The sequence below is a fragment of the Leucopleurus acutus genome (assembly GCF_964270905.1).
Source record: "Leucopleurus acutus genome assembly, chromosome: 9".
Lineage (NCBI taxonomy): Eukaryota > Metazoa > Chordata > Mammalia > Artiodactyla > Delphinidae > Leucopleurus > Leucopleurus acutus.
In genome coordinates, this window is record NC_139144.1 from 79,979,132 (window position 1) to 79,998,007 (window position 18,876).

General features: G+C 40.4%; 1 protein-coding gene across 1 annotated transcript; it reads left to right on the forward strand.

Moving 5' to 3' along the window:
- Positions 1–8,621: 8,621 nt before the first annotated feature.
- On the forward strand, positions 8,622–18,581 carry WNT16 (Wnt family member 16; the record flags this gene model as incomplete). Its single annotated transcript, XM_082846297.1, has 4 exons — positions 8,622–8,836; positions 9,026–9,267; positions 11,076–11,362; positions 18,117–18,581. Exons 1-4 carry the CDS (start codon positions 8,742–8,744, stop codon positions 18,579–18,581), a joined length of 1,089 nt encoding a protein of 362 aa, XP_082702423.1. The 5' UTR covers positions 8,622–8,741.
- Between the last annotated feature and the right edge of the window lie 295 nt (positions 18,582–18,876).

Sequence of the window (18,876 nt, forward strand, 5' to 3'; positions counted from 1 at the left end):
AAGCAGAAAAATAAACCAAATAATGTGTTCTGAGGTTAAATAAGTAGAGGAGGATGACATTATTCAGGGACGCTATGATTTTTGCTGAAATCATCCCTCTGCTCCTCTGGGTTAATCTGTATCTTACCAGAGCTTCCAAGGGCACAGGGGGCTAGTGCTGCAACGGGTATTGATGTGTCCTCTACTCACCACTCCCTACACTGATACTAATTATCACTGCATAGCTTGTCTTTTCTCAGAATACAGTCCACAGCCTCTGTGTCATAGTTATCCTGCCAATAGCTTCCGTAAGAGGTTCTTCATCTGCCTGCCCATCTACCTTGAGGGCTTGCCATGCTACATTTTACAGTAGGTAGCAGACTGATACCTTGCTGTCTGCCCAAGGACATAAGGACATCCTTCAACATTTCTGTACCCTCATTTCTTTCTTCTATGGTGAGGAAATCTGTACCCTATTTCCCACCTCATTGGTTACTCCTCCCCTGCAGAGAAAGACTGGCCAGTCAATGGGTCCCTGTCACCAGTGGGTACCTCCAAAGCAAGATGGCCCCACCTGCCCTCTTCATAGGCCTGGACATCCTCGGGTAGAGTGAGCTGTCCTCTCCACTTCCTGTGGCCTCCTGCCAGCCTCATTTCTCAGGTCCAGTTTTTCAGCATGAGACTGGGTGGATCTATTGGATCAGCCTTGCTGTCTTCAATTCAGCGGGAAGGAATAGAAAACTTCACTTTGCATAATCTAGCTCGACTAGGAAGCCTTACACTTAATAAACCTGATACTTTGCTCAAACTGGTTCAGTTTTCCGTCTGCATGCTTTATTCATCAGAACCCCTGGGACAGGGAGGGGAGGAGAGTATCAAGGGGAAGATTCCAGCACTGAACCCCGCCCTGGACTGCCAACAATCACTATAAGATTAAGATATGCTGAAGGCCAAATCAGTCCCTGAAGGAAAACTCCTTTCAGCCGAAGCCTGCCATAACGCAGTTAACCTATAAGGCAAATATTAGTTCTCTCCCCAAAACAGCATGAAAAAGTGGCTCCACTGTATTTGTCTGGTGCTGGTTTTGTGAGTGTGCCCTGGGGATTGCAGACAATACGCTGGTGCTGAAGTAGCAACTGAAATCTTTTACCCAGTCGGCTGGACTCAGGCTCTGTTCTGGCACGTGGCCCAGTATATCAATATTGTGGTTTTCAGCCCATTTTGGAAGCCGTTTCACTAAGCTATGTGACAACCCCCAAAGTTGGTCTGGCACCAGAAGACTTCATCAGATTGCGAACTTGAGAGCCCTCAAGTCAGCTGTTTCTGTATTGATGCCTCCCTTCCTGTAATCACTAACAGAAGGTGAGGGGGCTACAGTTGGAACACACCTCACACCTTCAACGCCGTTCATGTTTATGTCTCTGAACCCTCGTAAATCTCCTGGGCTCTGAGCACTTGCTGACTCAAATAAAAGCACTCTCTGGAGGCAACTTCAAGTAAGCGTTTGAGTTATTAGCAGAGCTCAACAGACGTACCTGGAAAGAGCACGTGGCATGGCTACAGATTTGTCAGAAAGATTTAAGAGTATCAGTTTATTTACTGATTTGAACACTAGCAAAAACCGAACGTGCGAATACTCTAGACCCAGCCGTCTGATGGTCCCCTTGGAAATTGTGCAGACCATGTGGCCCGTACTATGCAATGTACTAGGTACAAGTCATGGCGAACTTCCAGTTGAAAAGTGGCAAATTAGTAGATGATGTCAATGCTGACAGCTCTTGACTTTATGCTTCATTCATTCCAGTGTTATGAGAGATGCCTTGTCTGTTAGAACGACAACCACACAACCAACATTGAACACCTACTACCCACTCAGCCTTGTTGTAGGCATTGGGGGGGGGGGCGTGCAAAAGAATTCCTCATATTCTTTGATTTGAAGAGGTTTATAATGTAATTGGTGACTTACAGTGAAGGCATGTTAAACCACCAGAAAGCAAAAGTAAATTAAGCGATACATCTTCTGATAGGTACCTCAGATGAAGTAGAAGTTAGGCAGAGAGCGGTGTTAATATGATTAACTGTGTAAGACTTCCTGAAGAAGCGTGACCTAAAGAATGGGTAGGCAGGCTTGGGTAAGTAAAAAAGAAAGAAAAAATTCTAGGTTTGGAGGCAGGGTTTCTCAAGAAACCGAAATAGTAACATGCAAGCCCTGCTTGTGGAAAAGGGAAGAAAGACACTGGGCTGCCTAGGGAGAATGACCATAAGGAAAGAGAGTGAATTTAATAAAAAATGACAGCTATGGAGAAATCCTGAATGAAGGATTTTTAGAAGTCAAACCAAAGGGTTTACAACATAGGGAGGGGTAAATAAGAAATCATTCAAGGTTTCAGTGGGGAAAGTGAAAAAATTAAAGTTAAATTTAAATGTGATTCACATTTAAAGTTAATGTGAATCACATTTAAAGTTAAAAGTTAATGTGATTCACATTTAAAGTTAATTTTAATTAAAGTTAATTTAATTCACATTTTAATTAAAGTTCACATTTTAAATTTAATATTTTGGTCTTGTTTTTAAATTTTGGTCTTGTTTTAATTTAAATTTTGGTCTTGTTTTAATTTTAAATTTAAAATTTTGGTCTCGTTTTTAAATTTAAAATTTCGGTCTTGTTTTAAATTTAAAATTGTTAAAATTTTAACAATTGTTAAAAATTAGGTTAAAATTAGGTTAATTAGGTTAAAATTAGGTTAAAATTTAGGTTAAAATTGTTAAAATTTTGGTCTTGTTTTAAATTTAAAATTCACATTTTAAATTTAATATTTTGTTTAAATTTCACATTTTAAAATTCACATTTTAATTAAAGTTAATTTAATTCACATTTAAAGTTAAATTTAAATGTGATTCACATTTAAAGTTAAATTTAAATGTGATTCATCTGGTGTGAAGATGGAGTAAACACCAAATGGTAACCGTCGCTTGACCAGACTTAACAAACCTCACTTCAACATGCTGCCCACCCATGATGAGGACAGTAGCCAATGGTCAGACGTACGGACAACAGCCTCGGATACAAAGGCAGTTTCAGCATTTGCTGAGTTTTAACTGGCATTTTGTTGAATGCAGAATTATATCACAACAATTAAATGTAATTATGCAGACCAACAGAATAAGATAGACACCGTTGATTCTTTCTAAATGACTTCCCTCCAAGTTTTCTGCCTTAAAGTTTGAGATTGCTTGATTTTAGTAAAAAGGAAAAAAAGGGCTTCCCTGGTGGCGCAGTGGTTGAGAGTCCGCCTGCCGATGCAGGGGACACGGGTTCGTGCCCCGGTCTGGGAGGATCCCACATGCCGCGGTGCGGCTGGGCCCGTGAGCCGTGGCCGCTGAGCCTGTGCGTCTCGAGCCTGTGCTCCGCAACGGAAGAGGCCACAGCAGTGAGAGGCCCGCGTACCGCAAAAAAAAAAAAAGGAAAAAAAAAAGAGAAAATTTGGTTTTTTTCATTATAGACATCCCAGTGATCTCTCCATAAATAGTACTCCTGAAAATACGAAAGTCCAGATTTTTGAAGTGTTCTTGATAATTTTTTAAACTCAATAATAATTCATTAATTCAGTTGTTTTGTTATACAGAATTCAGAAAAAAATGTTTTGAAAAGGGGTATTCAACATTCTCCATGCATTTCAGTTTTGACAAATAGTGACCACTCTTGTTTGTCAAGGATTTTACTTACAGTCCCTCATTCCGAAAAGATTGCATAATCAGTGCAAATAACCACTAGAGATAAGCCCCGTTCTATTAACACTTATTGAGTCTTCTTCAATCTTAATTTCTAGGACAAGTAAACAACAAAAAAAATTTTTTTTACTTTCATAGTTGTGAAAATTTACAAAGCAAGACAGCATCCTTCTCCAACTCCTGTCCCTTCTCCTAGTTCTGTCACTGGTGTCTCCTCTGCTGCTCCAAGTCGGGCTTTTCAGGCCACCAAAGGACAACAGGACATCCAGAATACCATTCTCTGCCCCCTCCTGAGAGCCAGTGGTCACAAGCCTGTGCTCTGTCCCACACTGGTAGCATCCAGGTGGAATTTAAAATAGAATGGATGAGGACCCAGTTATGTAAAAAGTCACCTCTGGTCTTCTGTTCCATCATGAGAGTTAAGACCAGCTGGGGTGCTTCTGGTATCAGTTTCCAGTACATAAGTCTCTGTGATCTGCAGCAGAAATTCTTACAACAGGGCCCTTAGAAGTCTCGTCCTCTGATGGACTGCCAGAGACAGAGTCCAAGGCATATCTGTGCAGGCAGACTTTTTGCTGAGTTTCCCAGGGACTGAGAGAAAACTACCAGAAGGCACAGCCTCTCCTGGGTTCTACAGCTAATAATCTACAATTGTCCCGGATGGGAGGTGGGATTTATTGCTGGCCAGCTACTTATCTTGGTTCAACTGGCCCAGTTGGTCAGAGAGGACCATGGTCAGAGATGCAGTCTCTCTGAAGAGCTTCTTTGAGTGAAATGAATATTTCCTCTGGCTCTCCCTCCTAAATCCCCTTTTCCAGAATGTAGCTCAAAACACCTTACCGTTGCTAGGAAAACAAATTCATGTACCCTTCTCGCCAGATCAAGAAGCTACAGATGCTTCAGTAATCTGTACAAACTTGGAGTTACACTGTGCTTTGCTTAACAGCATTAATCAAATTTTAGGTAGCTGGGCTCAGATCATGAGATGATATAAGTTCAGCTCCCATTTTGAACAATTAGTGGTATGATCTTTACAACATTTTTTAGAAAGCCTGCATAAGACAGTAAGCACGAGGTTATGTTCTATCAGACAGTTAATATTTTGTTCTCTCTCTGAATTACAAAATCACAAATAATAAATAGGAAATGAGATTCCTTCTTGCTGCTAAAGAAATGAACAATTTGAAATGTGTAGTTGCGTATATGTTTGGATTTGACCCATCGTTTACTTTATTCTGCAACTTTAAATAGAGAGCATAACCCCCACTGTAGTAGAGATGAACCACTTCAAATTAATAAGAGATATAAATTAGATTCTGAAGGAACCCCTCACCTTCATATTCCAGGATAAAGAAAATATCTGTAACTTCTTTTATCTTCTAAATAAAGTTTCATGTGACCTGACAGGATTATAATACATTTTAAAATTCGACCACCTTAAGATATTTCTGCAAAGAAAATAATTCATTTTAATTAAAATCCACAAGGAAAAGTGGAACAGAAGATACAAAATGGGGGCCAGAAAACTCTAGCCTGTGCCACCCTAAGAACTGGGGCCCCTCTCTCAGGTAGGCAAACCCGGTCGCTAGGCTTCCTCCTCCTAGGAGTGCAAATTCACTCCACCCCACCACAGCCATGTACACACCATGCCTACTGCCTCCCTCCCTCCAGCCCTGTGGAAACTCCAGTAAGAGATTCAGATCCGAAAGAGCTTTTGAGCATTTTACAGGTGAGAAGACTGAGGATCAAAAGTGAAATTGATTGCCCAAGATTATAACCTGCTAACTGGAAACCCAATCACTCAACTCAGCCCAGTGCTCTTTCCACTATACCTCCCAGTCCACAAAAACCAGACAGCAAAGTGGGGGTGGGGGGTGGGGGTGGAGGTGGAATGGAAGGGCATCCACGCAGACCGCCATCTGCCTCTGAGAGACCCGACTTCAGGGAGACCTCTTCAGGAGACCCACCCACCCATTGTGGGTTTTTGTTTATGTTCACAGAACAGAACATCTCTTTTGATGGAGAGATCTGTGAACTGTGATATGAAGATCCACGGGACACAGAAGAGGAATTTAGACCTTGAGACCAGATACCTGGGATTTGGTCAAAAAAAGGAAAAAAAAAAAAAGCAGTGCTTTTTAATCAAGTTCTGCAGCAGTATGTTGTGGTAGGAAAAACAAGACCTCTAAAATAAGATCGATTTTTGACTCTACTGTCTTCTAGCTGAGTGGCCTTGAGCAAGTTTCTTAGTGTCTCCAAATTCATTTCTTTATCTATAAAATGAGCACCAATTTGAGGGGTTTGAATCTTTGCATGGAGAGAGGAGAGAGAGACAGAGAGTAAGAGAGAAAACACAGGGGGCATGTAGGTTCTCAGTGCATGACACCAAAAAGGCACTCACACTGCTTGTTGAATAAGAAGCTTAATTCTTCAGCTGGACCATCTCCTGGAAGTAAGTCTCCTTTGCTTTAGAGATATGAACAGAATGACCCCTAAGGCCCTAGACCACACAGAAAAGATGCAGGACCACTCAGGCCCTGAAACTGTGCCTTGGATTTGAAACTAGTTGACCCAGTGGTCTTAGACTCTAAGAATAGAATACTGTGAGTGCCCCTCTAAAGGTTTATCTGGACGCCTGGACAGTGTTTGATCCCTAGACTAACAACAAAGGCAACATTCAAGTGACCCCACTCCCAAACTAGATTAAGTAGTCCTACAGTGTGTGTTCCCAGCGCACAGTACTTCCCCAATGCATTCATTGCTCTGGCTGTGATTGCCAACTGGGCTATAAACTCCACTACCATTTAACTCAGTGCTATCCCCACTTTTTAACCCGTAACAGAGGCTCAGTTTTTCTTCCTAAAGGAAAAAAGTCCAGCAACTTCCTTAAAACATCTACCATCGCTGGCTCGAAAAATCAACCTAAAGTATTCGTGTTCTCCACTCCCCCAGTTCTTCCTCAATACCCCTGCAGAGGAAGCCTCTTCTCTAGTTTCACCATTTGGGCCACTTAGATATCTGCTTGGGATGTTCCTCACCACGTTGTTAATCTGTTCAGTGAATTGTGCTCAAAACCAGGATCTCGTGTACTGGGCCCCATGGCAGGAGTTCAGCAGGGAATTCTCCACTATCCCTCATGGAGAGGCTCACAGAATAAAGTGAGCTTGGATGAAGCCTCTGATTTTCAGAGAGGCCACTAGCCATTAGCCAAAATATTTCTGGATCAGTAACTACACCCTATCATCAACTTGACTCTCTAAAAATTACAATGTGGCTTTAGGACCTGGTACATAGCGTTCACTCAATAAATATTTGTTGGATAAAAAAATGAATGGGACAGGATGGGAATTTCAGTGAGCTTTTATTGCTCTGGGCTGATACAGGAGACATGCAGCAAATAAAATCATTTATTTGAGGATAAAGCTAATAAAGTAAATCTTTAATTTGAGTAAGTCTAGATTTTGGAACCCACTAAGGTGGTATATACCCTGAGAGTTTACTAACATTTCAGAAGTCCTCTGAGGAGCAGGCGATGCCCCTCATAAACATTTCCTGTCACCAACTAGTTGAGACAGGGTTTTCTGACACCGCAGCTACGCATGTGCCGCCTGAATTCAGAGTTCTCCCCAGAGATCTTCTAACCTGGAAAACACTGGTTAACTAAACTCTCTAAACTTCCAGGCACCAGAACATTCTCCTGCTTCCGAACTCTTTGGCTCCTAAGAGTAACTTGCTGGATTCTATACTTTCCTTTACTGATAATCTCAAATTATTTTGTTTCAGACTTGTCTCCATGGCTGGAGACAAGGCCAGAAAGGCTGTGCCTTTAAGGGAAGGGATCTTCATAAATTCTCACAATAGTGGACACACAGTAGGTGTTTCATAAGTAAGCTTTTAAAATTTGTCTTCAATGTGTAGCCCTGTCCAAAGTCTCCAAGAGAGACATAGTGTGCATTGGAGAGAAGGGAAAGAACACAGCCCTCATCTTTCTAGAGCTCTCCAGACAGCTCTCACTCGCATTCTCTCTGTGCCCTCCATCTTCTGACAGTGCCCTCAAAGACTACGGAAAATAAGCAAAATCGTAAAACGAAATCACCTAACACAATTTAAATATGGTAGATTCGATGCTAGGCTGGAATCTTCCCTTTCGATAAAAGTAAATGCCTGCACAGACGATGATCGATCTCAAGCTTGACAAGTATTTTACTCATTCTCTAAAGCCTCCTGAAACGTTGAGACCTCAAGCAGGATGTTGAAAGGTCAATTTTTTGGTAGCAACTCTGACTCAAGAAGATTATTCTCCTGTGAGGTGAAGGAGAGGAAAGAAACGGGGGCAGTGAGATTTTTCCATCCACTCCACCCAGAGGGTAATTAATCCAAATGAGACTGGGCTGGGTGGAACTCAAACATCGCCCATTCAACCCACACCTTCACCCAGGGTTGTTAAGACAGAAGCTCCCCTATCAGTCTTCGGGTTGAATCAATACCCCTCCCGCAGAGATCCGCTCTCAGGAAACTGTGACAGGAGGAAAGGTCAGGAACACAGGATCTGGACCGGCTGTCGGGGAACAGCGGGCCCGAGCGCCCCCCGCGGAGCCTGCTCTCAGCCAATGAGAGCCTGAGGACCCGGGATGATGAGATGAGGGGCCGCTGCTGGGCCAATCAGGCTCCAGGTGCGGCCAGGGGGAGGAGATGGGAGGAGAGGCCGGGGGCGATGGAGACAGAGCTACATCAACAGAAGTTTCTCACCTTGGAATGCGAGGGACGCTCCCGCATCTCCGGCACATCTTCAACTCGTCTCGGGAGGAGTGCCCCAAGCTACTTTCCCAACTTCCTCACGCTGCTCCCAGCTCGCGAGGAGAAGGCTGCTGAGAGCCCCTACTACGGCTGGCCTTGTTTTTACGTTGTCTGCAGGGAGAAAGGAGGCGAGGGACAAGTTGGTGCTGGGGAACTGACCTCTGTCTGGTGGGCCTCTGGCTGGGGAGGGTCGAAGAGGAGTGGCTGGGCCTGGGGGACTCCATGCGGGGGCCATGGACAGAGCAGCGCTCCTGGGACTGTCCCGCCTGTGCGCGCTGTGGGCAGCCCTGCTCACGCTGTTCCCCTGCGGAGCCCAAGGAAACTGGATGTGAGTATGGGGGCAGCAGGGGCGCACGGGGTTTGTGGCAAAAGGGATGCCCAGCCTCAGGGAACTTTCAGCTGAGGCTGGAGAGGAGAGGCGGGACCCTAGGGCGGGCGACCTAAATTTCGGGTAAACATCTGGGATTGGGAGGAGAGCAGGGCAGCGGCTGACGCTAGGGGCGGCCGTGTCTTACAGGTGGTTGGGCATCGCCTCCTTTGGGGTTCCGGAGAAGCTGGGCTGCGCCAGCTTGCCACTGAACAGCCGCCAGAAGGAGCTGTGCAAGAGGAAACCGTACCTGCTGCCGAGCATCTGCGAGGGCGCCCGTCTGGGCATTCAGGAGTGCAGGAGCCAGTTCAGATACGAGAGATGGAACTGCCTGGCGGCCGCCGCCGCCCCGCCTGACACCAGCCCTCTCTTTGGCTACGAGCTGAGCAGCGGTGAGTCCCGGGACGCTCGCAGCTGGCGCGGGACGGAGGGCAGGTCCTCCAATTCTTGTAAATAAAGAGTGCTTGCGTGGTCCCGTCGCTCCCTAAATCCCCAGAGAGGTCCTTTAGTGCAATGAAACTGGGGGCGACTGAAGCCAAACCCGGGTGCAGGTGCTGTCCTGGACGGGGTGACACCCCAGGTCCCGAGCGGGGCGCGTGGAGCTGTAGCTCTTCCTCCTTCCCCGCGGCGCCCGGCCGGAGTTGGGGAAAAGCTGACACTCCACCCCGCCGACCCCTCGGACCCCGTAGCGCCCCCCTACGTGGGTGACCAGCTGGAGAAACATGATGTCGGCTACGGGGAATGCCGCTGCCGCATCTGCTTTGATTTAAAAGCAGCTCCGCTGCGCACCGAGCCCTGGCTAATTGCAGCGAAGCCCCAGGCTGGTTGGCTCCTTACAGCACCCGGAAGACGGAATAATGGCGATTTTAAAGGGACTGTCCCGGGCAGCCCCACGTGAGGCTAGCTCGAGCACTACTTTAGTTCTCCCCTCTATTCCTTTCCTTCTATCTTTTCCCTCCTCTGCGCACAGCCGCGGCGCGGGAAGCTGCAGTAACACGAAGTTCCACTTCCACCGGCCTAGCAGTGACTTGGTAAGGATAAAGGTACAGAGGTATCAGCAGATTCAAAGGATTTCAGGCCCTGGGCGCTGAAAGATTCTTAGTTGTTTTCCACACTCATTTCGGTTCCCCCTCCACCTTTGACCCTTCCCCGCCGGGTCCCTACACTCACCGCCGCCAAAGCATCGCTTTTGCCCCGCTGCGCTTTGGCCGGCACACCCTTCCGAAAGGGCCCTGACTCCCTGCAGAAAAAAAAGAAGAGGATGTGTTCTTCACAGTTGCTGAAATGTAGAGGCATCAGCTGTTGAAAGGGTTTATTGGACAACGACGTGATAACGTTTCTACTCCAATCTAAACATCTCCAAAGGGGGGGAAAAAGTCGCCTGCTGAGTCCCTTCTAGTCCATTTTATTACTGTTTTAATGGGACTTTAATTTTCGAAGATTTTAGCTCAAAACCTATTGCAGGTGTGTGATATCCATATTCAACATTCAATTGTTTTCCATAACAATTCTTTTTTTTTTTTTTGCTGATGACATTTCAATTATCTTAACTGCCTTTAATACTGTAAGTCGATATAATACTGTATATAAGAATATTTATATAATATTTAACTTTCATATTAATATTGTTTTTCAGGATATCCTTAAAAAATCAGTCTTTGATGTGAAATGAAACTGCAACATTTATCTCCTAATTGCTTTGGTCTTTGCTTAATTTTAATTTGCATTCTGACGTGTATTTTTTACACAACAAAAGTCATACCAAAATTTTCAGCTTGTGTTTTCTGATAACACATTTTAAATTTAACGAGAAGGGTAAGTGGGACTCCTTTGGGCATTGTATCACTATTTACGTATTCATACGAGGGATTTTAAATTCAACGTGTATTTATAGAATTTTTATTGTCTGTTAAGTGTTGAGCTGGATGCTGACATACATTTCAAATTTTAAAAATAAACAGATGATATTAAGGTATGAGGACAATTTATGATATACAATATAGGAAAATCATACTGAAAATTAATGTTGCTGTTTTAAAAGCTGAGAACAATATGAAATTGTCCTTTCTTAAATATCTACTCATTAAAGCATCCATTGAAAAGTTGCTTCCCTGATAAGAAGATAAGTAGAAGACTTTGTTATGAACATAAACAGAGAACGGTATGACTCATTCATTTAGCAACTTATGTTTTATTCTAGGCACCAAGGAAACAGCATTTATTTATGCTGTGATGGCTGCAGGCCTGGTGCATTCTGTGACCAGGTCATGCAGTGCAGGCAACATGACCGAGTGTTCCTGTGACACCACCTTGCAGAACGGCGGCTCAGCAAGTGAAGGCTGGCACTGGGGGGGCTGCTCTGATGATGTCCAGTATGGCATGTGGTTCAGCAGAAAGTTCCTAGATTTCCCCATCAGAAACACCACGGGAAAAGAAAGCAAAGTACTGTTAGCAATGAACCTTCATAACAATGAAGCTGGAAGGCAGGTATGTATTACAAAATGGAATAGAAATCCAGTGCCTTTAGGTAAATAACACTAGGATTACACTTTTGGATCAATCTGACCAAATGGTTTAAAAACCAAACGCTTGCAGTCTAAGAATATATATGTATGTATGTATGTGTGTGTGTGTGTGTATGTAAAATTATATGTTTATTATATATGTATAACAGCAAGTATATATATATATATATATATATATATTCTTTCATGAGCCTGTACTGACCATATTGATTTAGTTTAAGTTTCCATCTGATGTGAGTTGAATCTTATTATACAATATATTTGTGATTGTATAGTTCGTATACCTAAAACACCAATTATAAAATAACAGAAGTACAAGTGCCTGTTGGGTCATTTTATTCCACCCTCTTAGATGGTTAGTTGCAGAGCCAGAATAAGACTTACAGTATCTGCCTTTCTAACGGGACTGAATCAAATTTCATTTTTTCAAATTTGAATTTTCATTATATTTTTAAATCTTTATTTTAGTAGACAATGACATCTAAAGAAGTTATCAGTTCTGTCCTTACTTTCTCTAGCAAAACATTCTTGAATACATTAGAGAATACACAACTCAAGTAATATTTTTCATAAAACAAAATTTATTTAAGGGAAGTAGTTATGTTATTATAAAGCAATGTAGATTCACTGTAAAAACTGAAAAATACAGATAAATGTAAAGCAACTATAGATATATTAAATATTTTGATATTTAAAAATATAGATATATTAAAGATCTAGGGAGAGCGAAATTTGAAGAATCACATCTAATTAACCTCCTTTATGAATATTTTAATGCTAAATTTTCTTAAAATGGTATAAATTTGTAGCTTAATTTAACTTTTATGTATTTCCCTTAATGAATATTGACACAATAAGCTTTGGGTTCTACAACATAGTTGAATTACTTGGTAATTCATAGTGACTTTCCAAAAACAGTCAAAACCTCTCTTAGGTATACAGATTTTCTATTTTGTAATAATCTTTTCAGGATGGGAATATCACCACATATCCTATATTATTGTAAATATTCAATAACCTGTAAAGGTCCCAAAGTAGTCATTGCAATCTGCCACATTCTCCTGCAATAAATTAAAATGAGTTGCGGTATCTCTTAGGAATATTTAAAGTATATTCTGTATTTGTTTTACATTTTTGGAAAGTGAATAAATGGAACTCTCTTGGAATAGTTGCAAGTTTCAGCCAGTTTTCTTTACTTAACCACTTTGGTTTAAAATACAAAACCGAAAACTCAATAAATATATCACCATAACACTTCAAATTCAAATTTGACTATTCAGTTCTATTTGAATATTGATTCAAAATGGAAGATTCGAAAATAGGAAAGTCAGTAAATAGCTATGTAAGCTTTTCATTTTTTTGTTTTGAAATTTTAAGTTAATTTATCTCACTAAAGTAACTCCTGCTAACACCATAGTTATGCACAGGTCTCTTCTTGATAAAGTTTTACATTTAAAAAAAATTAAATGAATGAGTTTTTGCTTCAATTTAAATAATATCCAATAAAGGAATTTTTTTATTTCTAACATATTAATATAAAAGAGGTTAAAGGTAATTAACATTTGTTCTTTAAAACTCTAAACTAGAGAAAAACATCAAGTCAAATTAATACATTTTAAAAACAAGAAAACAATTGAATGAATATTTAGTATCACCTTAGACCTTAAATCTTCTTTAGTCATTCTTTAAATAATTTGGTAGAGACTAAAAAAATTTAATCAGAAAACAAAACTTCAAACTCATGTTATAATTCATTCTTTTGAATAAAGTTATCTCCAGGCTTATGAAAAGTCCTAACGTATTCTAAAATGTATTTTTATTAGCAATATTAGACAGCTATTTAGTTTTATTCCATCTTATGTGGCTTTTTTTCAAATTAGGTAGCAATATTTGCCTCTATAACTATTAACTTTGATCTATTTATATTCTGATTTTTTTTTAAAAAATACAACTATTCAGCATCAATTTTAATCCACTGTTTATTGGCAATAAAACAATGTCCTCACTTTATTGAGGTTTTCCCTATTATTCTAATTTTGCCCCAAAAATTCAGCCTTTAGGTATATACACATTTTGTGTAAATTTCAGTTTTCTCTACTGAATCTTTTTTTTTTTTCCACATTGGTCTAGATGGAATCTTTAAATATTACAAAATATTACCTGGATATTTTGAGGGCACTACACTGATGTTTTTGTTGGTCTTTTCTCATGAACTATTAAAATTCAAAACATTTTAATATTTTTCTTTCCGTTGGTGGTCAAAAAAAAAAACAAGAAAAAAGCCAACACCACCACCAGCACCGGAACAACAACAAAAATCAACCCGGTTTCCAAGATATTACCTAATATGGAAGAACAAAAAACTACATTTTCAATATTGGCAATTAGGAGCTTAATCTAATAGGTATATCCTTCTGAGTAAGGTTCAAGGTCTGTATTCAACTGAGTTGATTTTCCTCATCTCAAAATTCCAAACTCAAAACGTAGGAAAGCGTTCAGAGAAATGTGGGTACTGGTGCTTAGTAGTGCTGTGAGCAGAATAGATGATTTTCTAACCGCTGACCTTAAATACTCTAATTCCCACTTGGTTTCTGACACCATTCCTAAAGTTATGACTCCAAGAATAATGTTGCCGAATGGTGATTGTCTAACAGAACGATGTGATGTCTTCCAGGGGCAGAACTTCTGAGAATAATGTGACTTGGAATATTTATGGGTATTTCTTTTGGTGTGCTTAAAATATTTCCATTCTTCCCATGTCCACCTCATAAACTTTTAAGTTTCCCTACCCCATAATTTGTTTTATGATGAGTAACTCAAAAAAGTGGCATGGGCCCCACCCCCAAATTTCATTAACCTGTTTCAAGAATATTTACAAGTACTTGAACAACACACAAGTGTTTTGCTTTTCAGCAGGTTCATATATATTTTTGGACTGAAAGGGACAAAATGGGTCAGAGAAATAGGAATACTACAATTAACCATCCAATTTATGTCACCGTTTTCATAAAAACTTAAACAGATCATCTGATAGTTGACAAATGAAATGTCACAAAATGTTCCATAACAGTTGTTTTTTTTTTTTTTTTAGTCATTTCTGTAAAGCTTGGGTAAAGCAACCTACCGAAAAACAATCACCTCCGGCTGTGTTACCTCTGAGTCAAAACTAACTCCTTAGACCACTTCTCAAACAGTTTCTAGTTTTACATTAAGTGTTAATGATACATCTTTCCTATTTCACTTCATCAGAAATTTATCAAACCAAAACTTAACATAGGGAGACCAGTAGATTAAATGCTATGCTCCCAATTGCTCTCCCATAGTTTAAAAATATTCCACCAAAATGTGCACATCTGTTTGCAATAGTTAACAAAACATTCCTCTGTTAATATCGTTATAAACCTTAACAACTCAGCGAAGTAGAGAAAGGAATTTTCTTATAACCACACACAACTCATTCGCTTGCTATTCTCTTACTTCTCCTGTTAGAAAATCACTATGCTATCACTGCATCTCAGAATGGCTATTTGACATCAATTAAGAATCCTAGCTGAAAAGCTCCAGAATATATATTTTTGGAGTGTTCATGCAATTTTCTTAAATATATTTGTACTTTCCACTTTCATTTTTCTCTGTTCTACCAAAATTATCCTGCTGCATATAAAGACTTTATATCATATATTACCATCTATCCTATGGAAGACAAGTGTCTCAACCAGGCTATTTATTTTTCTGTCAAATTGGAATAATAAGCAAGTACATGTTCATGAACTACCTACTATATGCAAGGCATTTCTTCCTATAAAACTAAATCAAGTAAAATAATTTATGAAAATGTGCTCTGAGAGTTAAATTCTGTGTGTGTGTGTGTGTGTGTGTGTGTGTGTGTGTGTGTGTACATGTTATCTGCCCTTGAACTCTGCATTTCATCACATTCTCCTAGTGGTGGTTGCATTGCTTTATTTTATCCCTATTTGTCCAAGTTTCTTCCTTGGAGTCTTATAAGGGTATAATCATTTAAATTGCATGTCAAGTTCTTTGTCTTTCTATCCTAGAATATCAATATGAATAGTATTCACATATATAATAAAAATACTATTTCTTTTCTTATACTTATCGTTAGAGACAAAAAGGTAATGGAATTGAAAGATAATAGAATTAAATTCCTTAAAAATATCTCTAAAAAGTTTAGTTAACTCCACGTATTTAAAAGTTTCTAGTTTTCTATGGCAGGAAACTCTCCCCAAAATTCGGTTACAAATTCAGCAGGTGGTATCCCTGGATTCAAGATCAGTCTTCCCTCTTATCCTTCACACCTGTGCAGTAGTGTGTCACTCTTGTGTCCTAACACTGTTGTGGGCTGAGGAATTGGAGGAAAACCCAGCCAGATCAGGGTCTCCCAATGTCACTGACTTTCTGGCAGTGACTCTTGTTGAAGAAAGTGGTCTTTATTACTTCCTCTTGATTCAGATTACCAACAGAGGATGAGTTAAAACTGTTCAAGTGAGCTAGACTGACCATTCAGTGAGTATTTGGTGAGCATCTATTCTGTCCTCCATGCTTTGCAAATTGGCAACACCACAGGTAATGTCTGAACTGGTTAATAAAAGGAAAAGGCAGCTCCTCAGTCAATCTGAGCGAGAGGCAGCTCTAAATCATGAAGTGATGACGGTAACGAGCGTTGATCAGGTTTAAACACATAAACTTATATTCTTAGATTTTTGGCTTTCTTTGGACAATTTGTTTTGCTGTTACCTGGCATTGATTGAGCTCTCTTTTTCTCATATACTTTGGGCCCTTAAAATCTGAACAAAAGTAGGCAGATCGCATTAATTTGAACATTTATTTGCCTGGAGACTTTTTAAAAATTGAAGGCTTTGTGAATATCAAATGCCATAAATTTAACCAAATAAGCTTGTGTGCCAAATTGTTCTCAATTGAAAGGTAAATTTTACCTGAGATAATAAGAAATAGACATATCTACTCGCTTCTTAGTTTCATGAGTTCAAAACAAGCATATGTGTCATATCCTATAAAAGACAGTGTTTAAATGTTGTTCGGTTTATTATTTTAAACACTAATAAAAAGTATTGAATATTACACAAATCAATACCATATGCTCTCATTCAAGGCTGTAAATATAACAAATTGTTTGAAATACTCTGTCTCATTAGATAGTTCAGAAACTTTAGTTAATTTGTTAGGAAATGTAACATTCCACAAACATGTCAATGTCAACTGTGGTACAAAATAACGAAGTAGAAACCCCTGTCATTTTATAGTTTTGATAAGAACTGTAAGTGGAATTTAAGCGGTGGGGTTTTTCCTTTATTTGGCGAGATTACACACATAATTTCCAAGTTATCGAATGGCTAGACCCATTTTTTATTTTACCCAGCCTGTTGACAGAACGTCAACTCTCCGGTTAGTCCTGACGATTTATTAATCTGCTCTGCCATCCTCTGGGGACTGAAGGAAGTTATGCTGACTGGCCGGTATGTAAGAAATTAGAACTATAAACTTTTATTTTAGGAATCTCTGTGTTGTTTGTGCACGGTTAGCCCCATTTGAAATTTTATCTCAACTCTTACCGTACCTTCTTCGTCAGGGACACGGGGCATTTATTTTGACCTTAATGTGTGTCAGGCAATGGACTCTAACCCATGTATGTCATCTCATTGAATTCCTCCATCTGAACGGAATAACTCAGCACTTGGAATTGAAAAATCATATAAATATTGTACCTTTTCTATGTTAGGAGGGTGCTACTGATATATCAAGAATAGGACATATGTTTTGAATTAATTTTCCAGAAGAGGGGAAGAATTGGCTGGGAGCCACTGTACTCTCCAACCCCTTCTTTTGACCAACTTAAGTTGATTAGTCAGGATTTCTCATGTGTTCTGTGACCAGGGGATAGCATATCCCCCCAAACCCCTGTGAATATAACTGACGTTTGCAGTGATCAAACCTGAGAACTGTCAGTTCAGTAGCTCTCATCCTTGGATGCCCTTGGAATCATCTGAGCAGCTTTGTAGAAGTCATTGCCTGGACCCCACCTCGACAAATTAAATAAGAATCTCAGGGGTTATTTGTAAAGTTCCACAGCTGTTTCTGTGTGCATACAAGTCACCTGAGGGTCTTATTAAAATGCAGATTTTGATTCCACAGGTTTGGTGAGGGACCTGAGAGTTTGTATTTCTCACAAGGGATGCTGGCGCTATTGGTCCATGAACCACACTCTGAGTAGCAAGGTGCTAAAATGAACGGTATCAGGAACATAGAGGCACTAATGAACATCCTCTCACACCCAAAATTAAATGAGAGATTAGAAATAAACGTAACTTCCCTTTGTTATCTCAGCTAATCTCTGTTAACATTATTAGCTTGGTCTGCAGCTTTAAATTAGACTCAGAAAGGTTTGTTCTGTAGAGTGAAGAGAAGGACAAAACATTTGAATTCTGAGCGATCTAAAAGATCCTTTACGTGCAAAATCATCCTTATTTTTAAAAATTATTATTATTATTTTTCTATTATTTAATTGAAGTATTTTTAAAACTATTATTATTTTATTTAATTTTAATTGAAGTATATAACCATCATTTTTATACAGGAGTAAACAGATCCGGAAAGTTAAGTGATTAGGCTGGTAGTGCTTCTGTTGTTGAGTAAAACACTTCATGAACGATGTTTCACTCAATTCCTGTTGGTTTCAGGCTGTCGCCAAGTTGATGTCATTAGACTGCCGGTGTCACGGAGTTTCCGGCTCCTGTGCTGTGAAAACATGCTGGAAAACCATGTCTTCTTTTGAAAAGATTGGCCGTCTGTTGAAGGATAAATATGAAAACAGTGTCCAAATCTCAGACAAAATAAAGAGGAAAATGCACAGGAGAGAGAAAGATCAGAGGAAAATACCGATCCACAAGGATGATCTGCTCTACATTAATAAGTCTCCCAATTACTGTGTAGAGGATAAGAAACTCGGGATCCCAGGGACCCAAGGCAGAGAGTGCAACCGCACGTCAGAGGGCGCAGACGGCTGCAACCTCCTCTGCTGCGGCAGGGGCTACAACACCCACGTGGTCAGGCACGTGGAGCGATGCGAGTGCAAGTTTATCTGGTGCTGCTACGTCCGCTGCAGGAGGTGTGAAAGCATGACTGATGTCCACACTTGCAAGTAACCACTCTAGCCTTGGGCAAGAGTCCCCAGTGACAGACGTACAACGGGAGTGGCTCCCACTGTGCTGGGCTGGGGAGCCTGACACCTGCCTCCTCAGAATTCCCAGATCCTCGAGGCTCTCTCAGAAGTCCCTTTACCTGATCGATGTCAATGTCACACACTAGGCATGTAGATTTCTTGGGATTCTAAAACTGAAAAAGTTTGAGTTCATATGTTGGTGGTTTAGGGAACAGATATTGAGGGCAAGGAAGATAAACTGTCTCGTAAGCAAGAAAGAACAGGAAAGAGCCTTCATG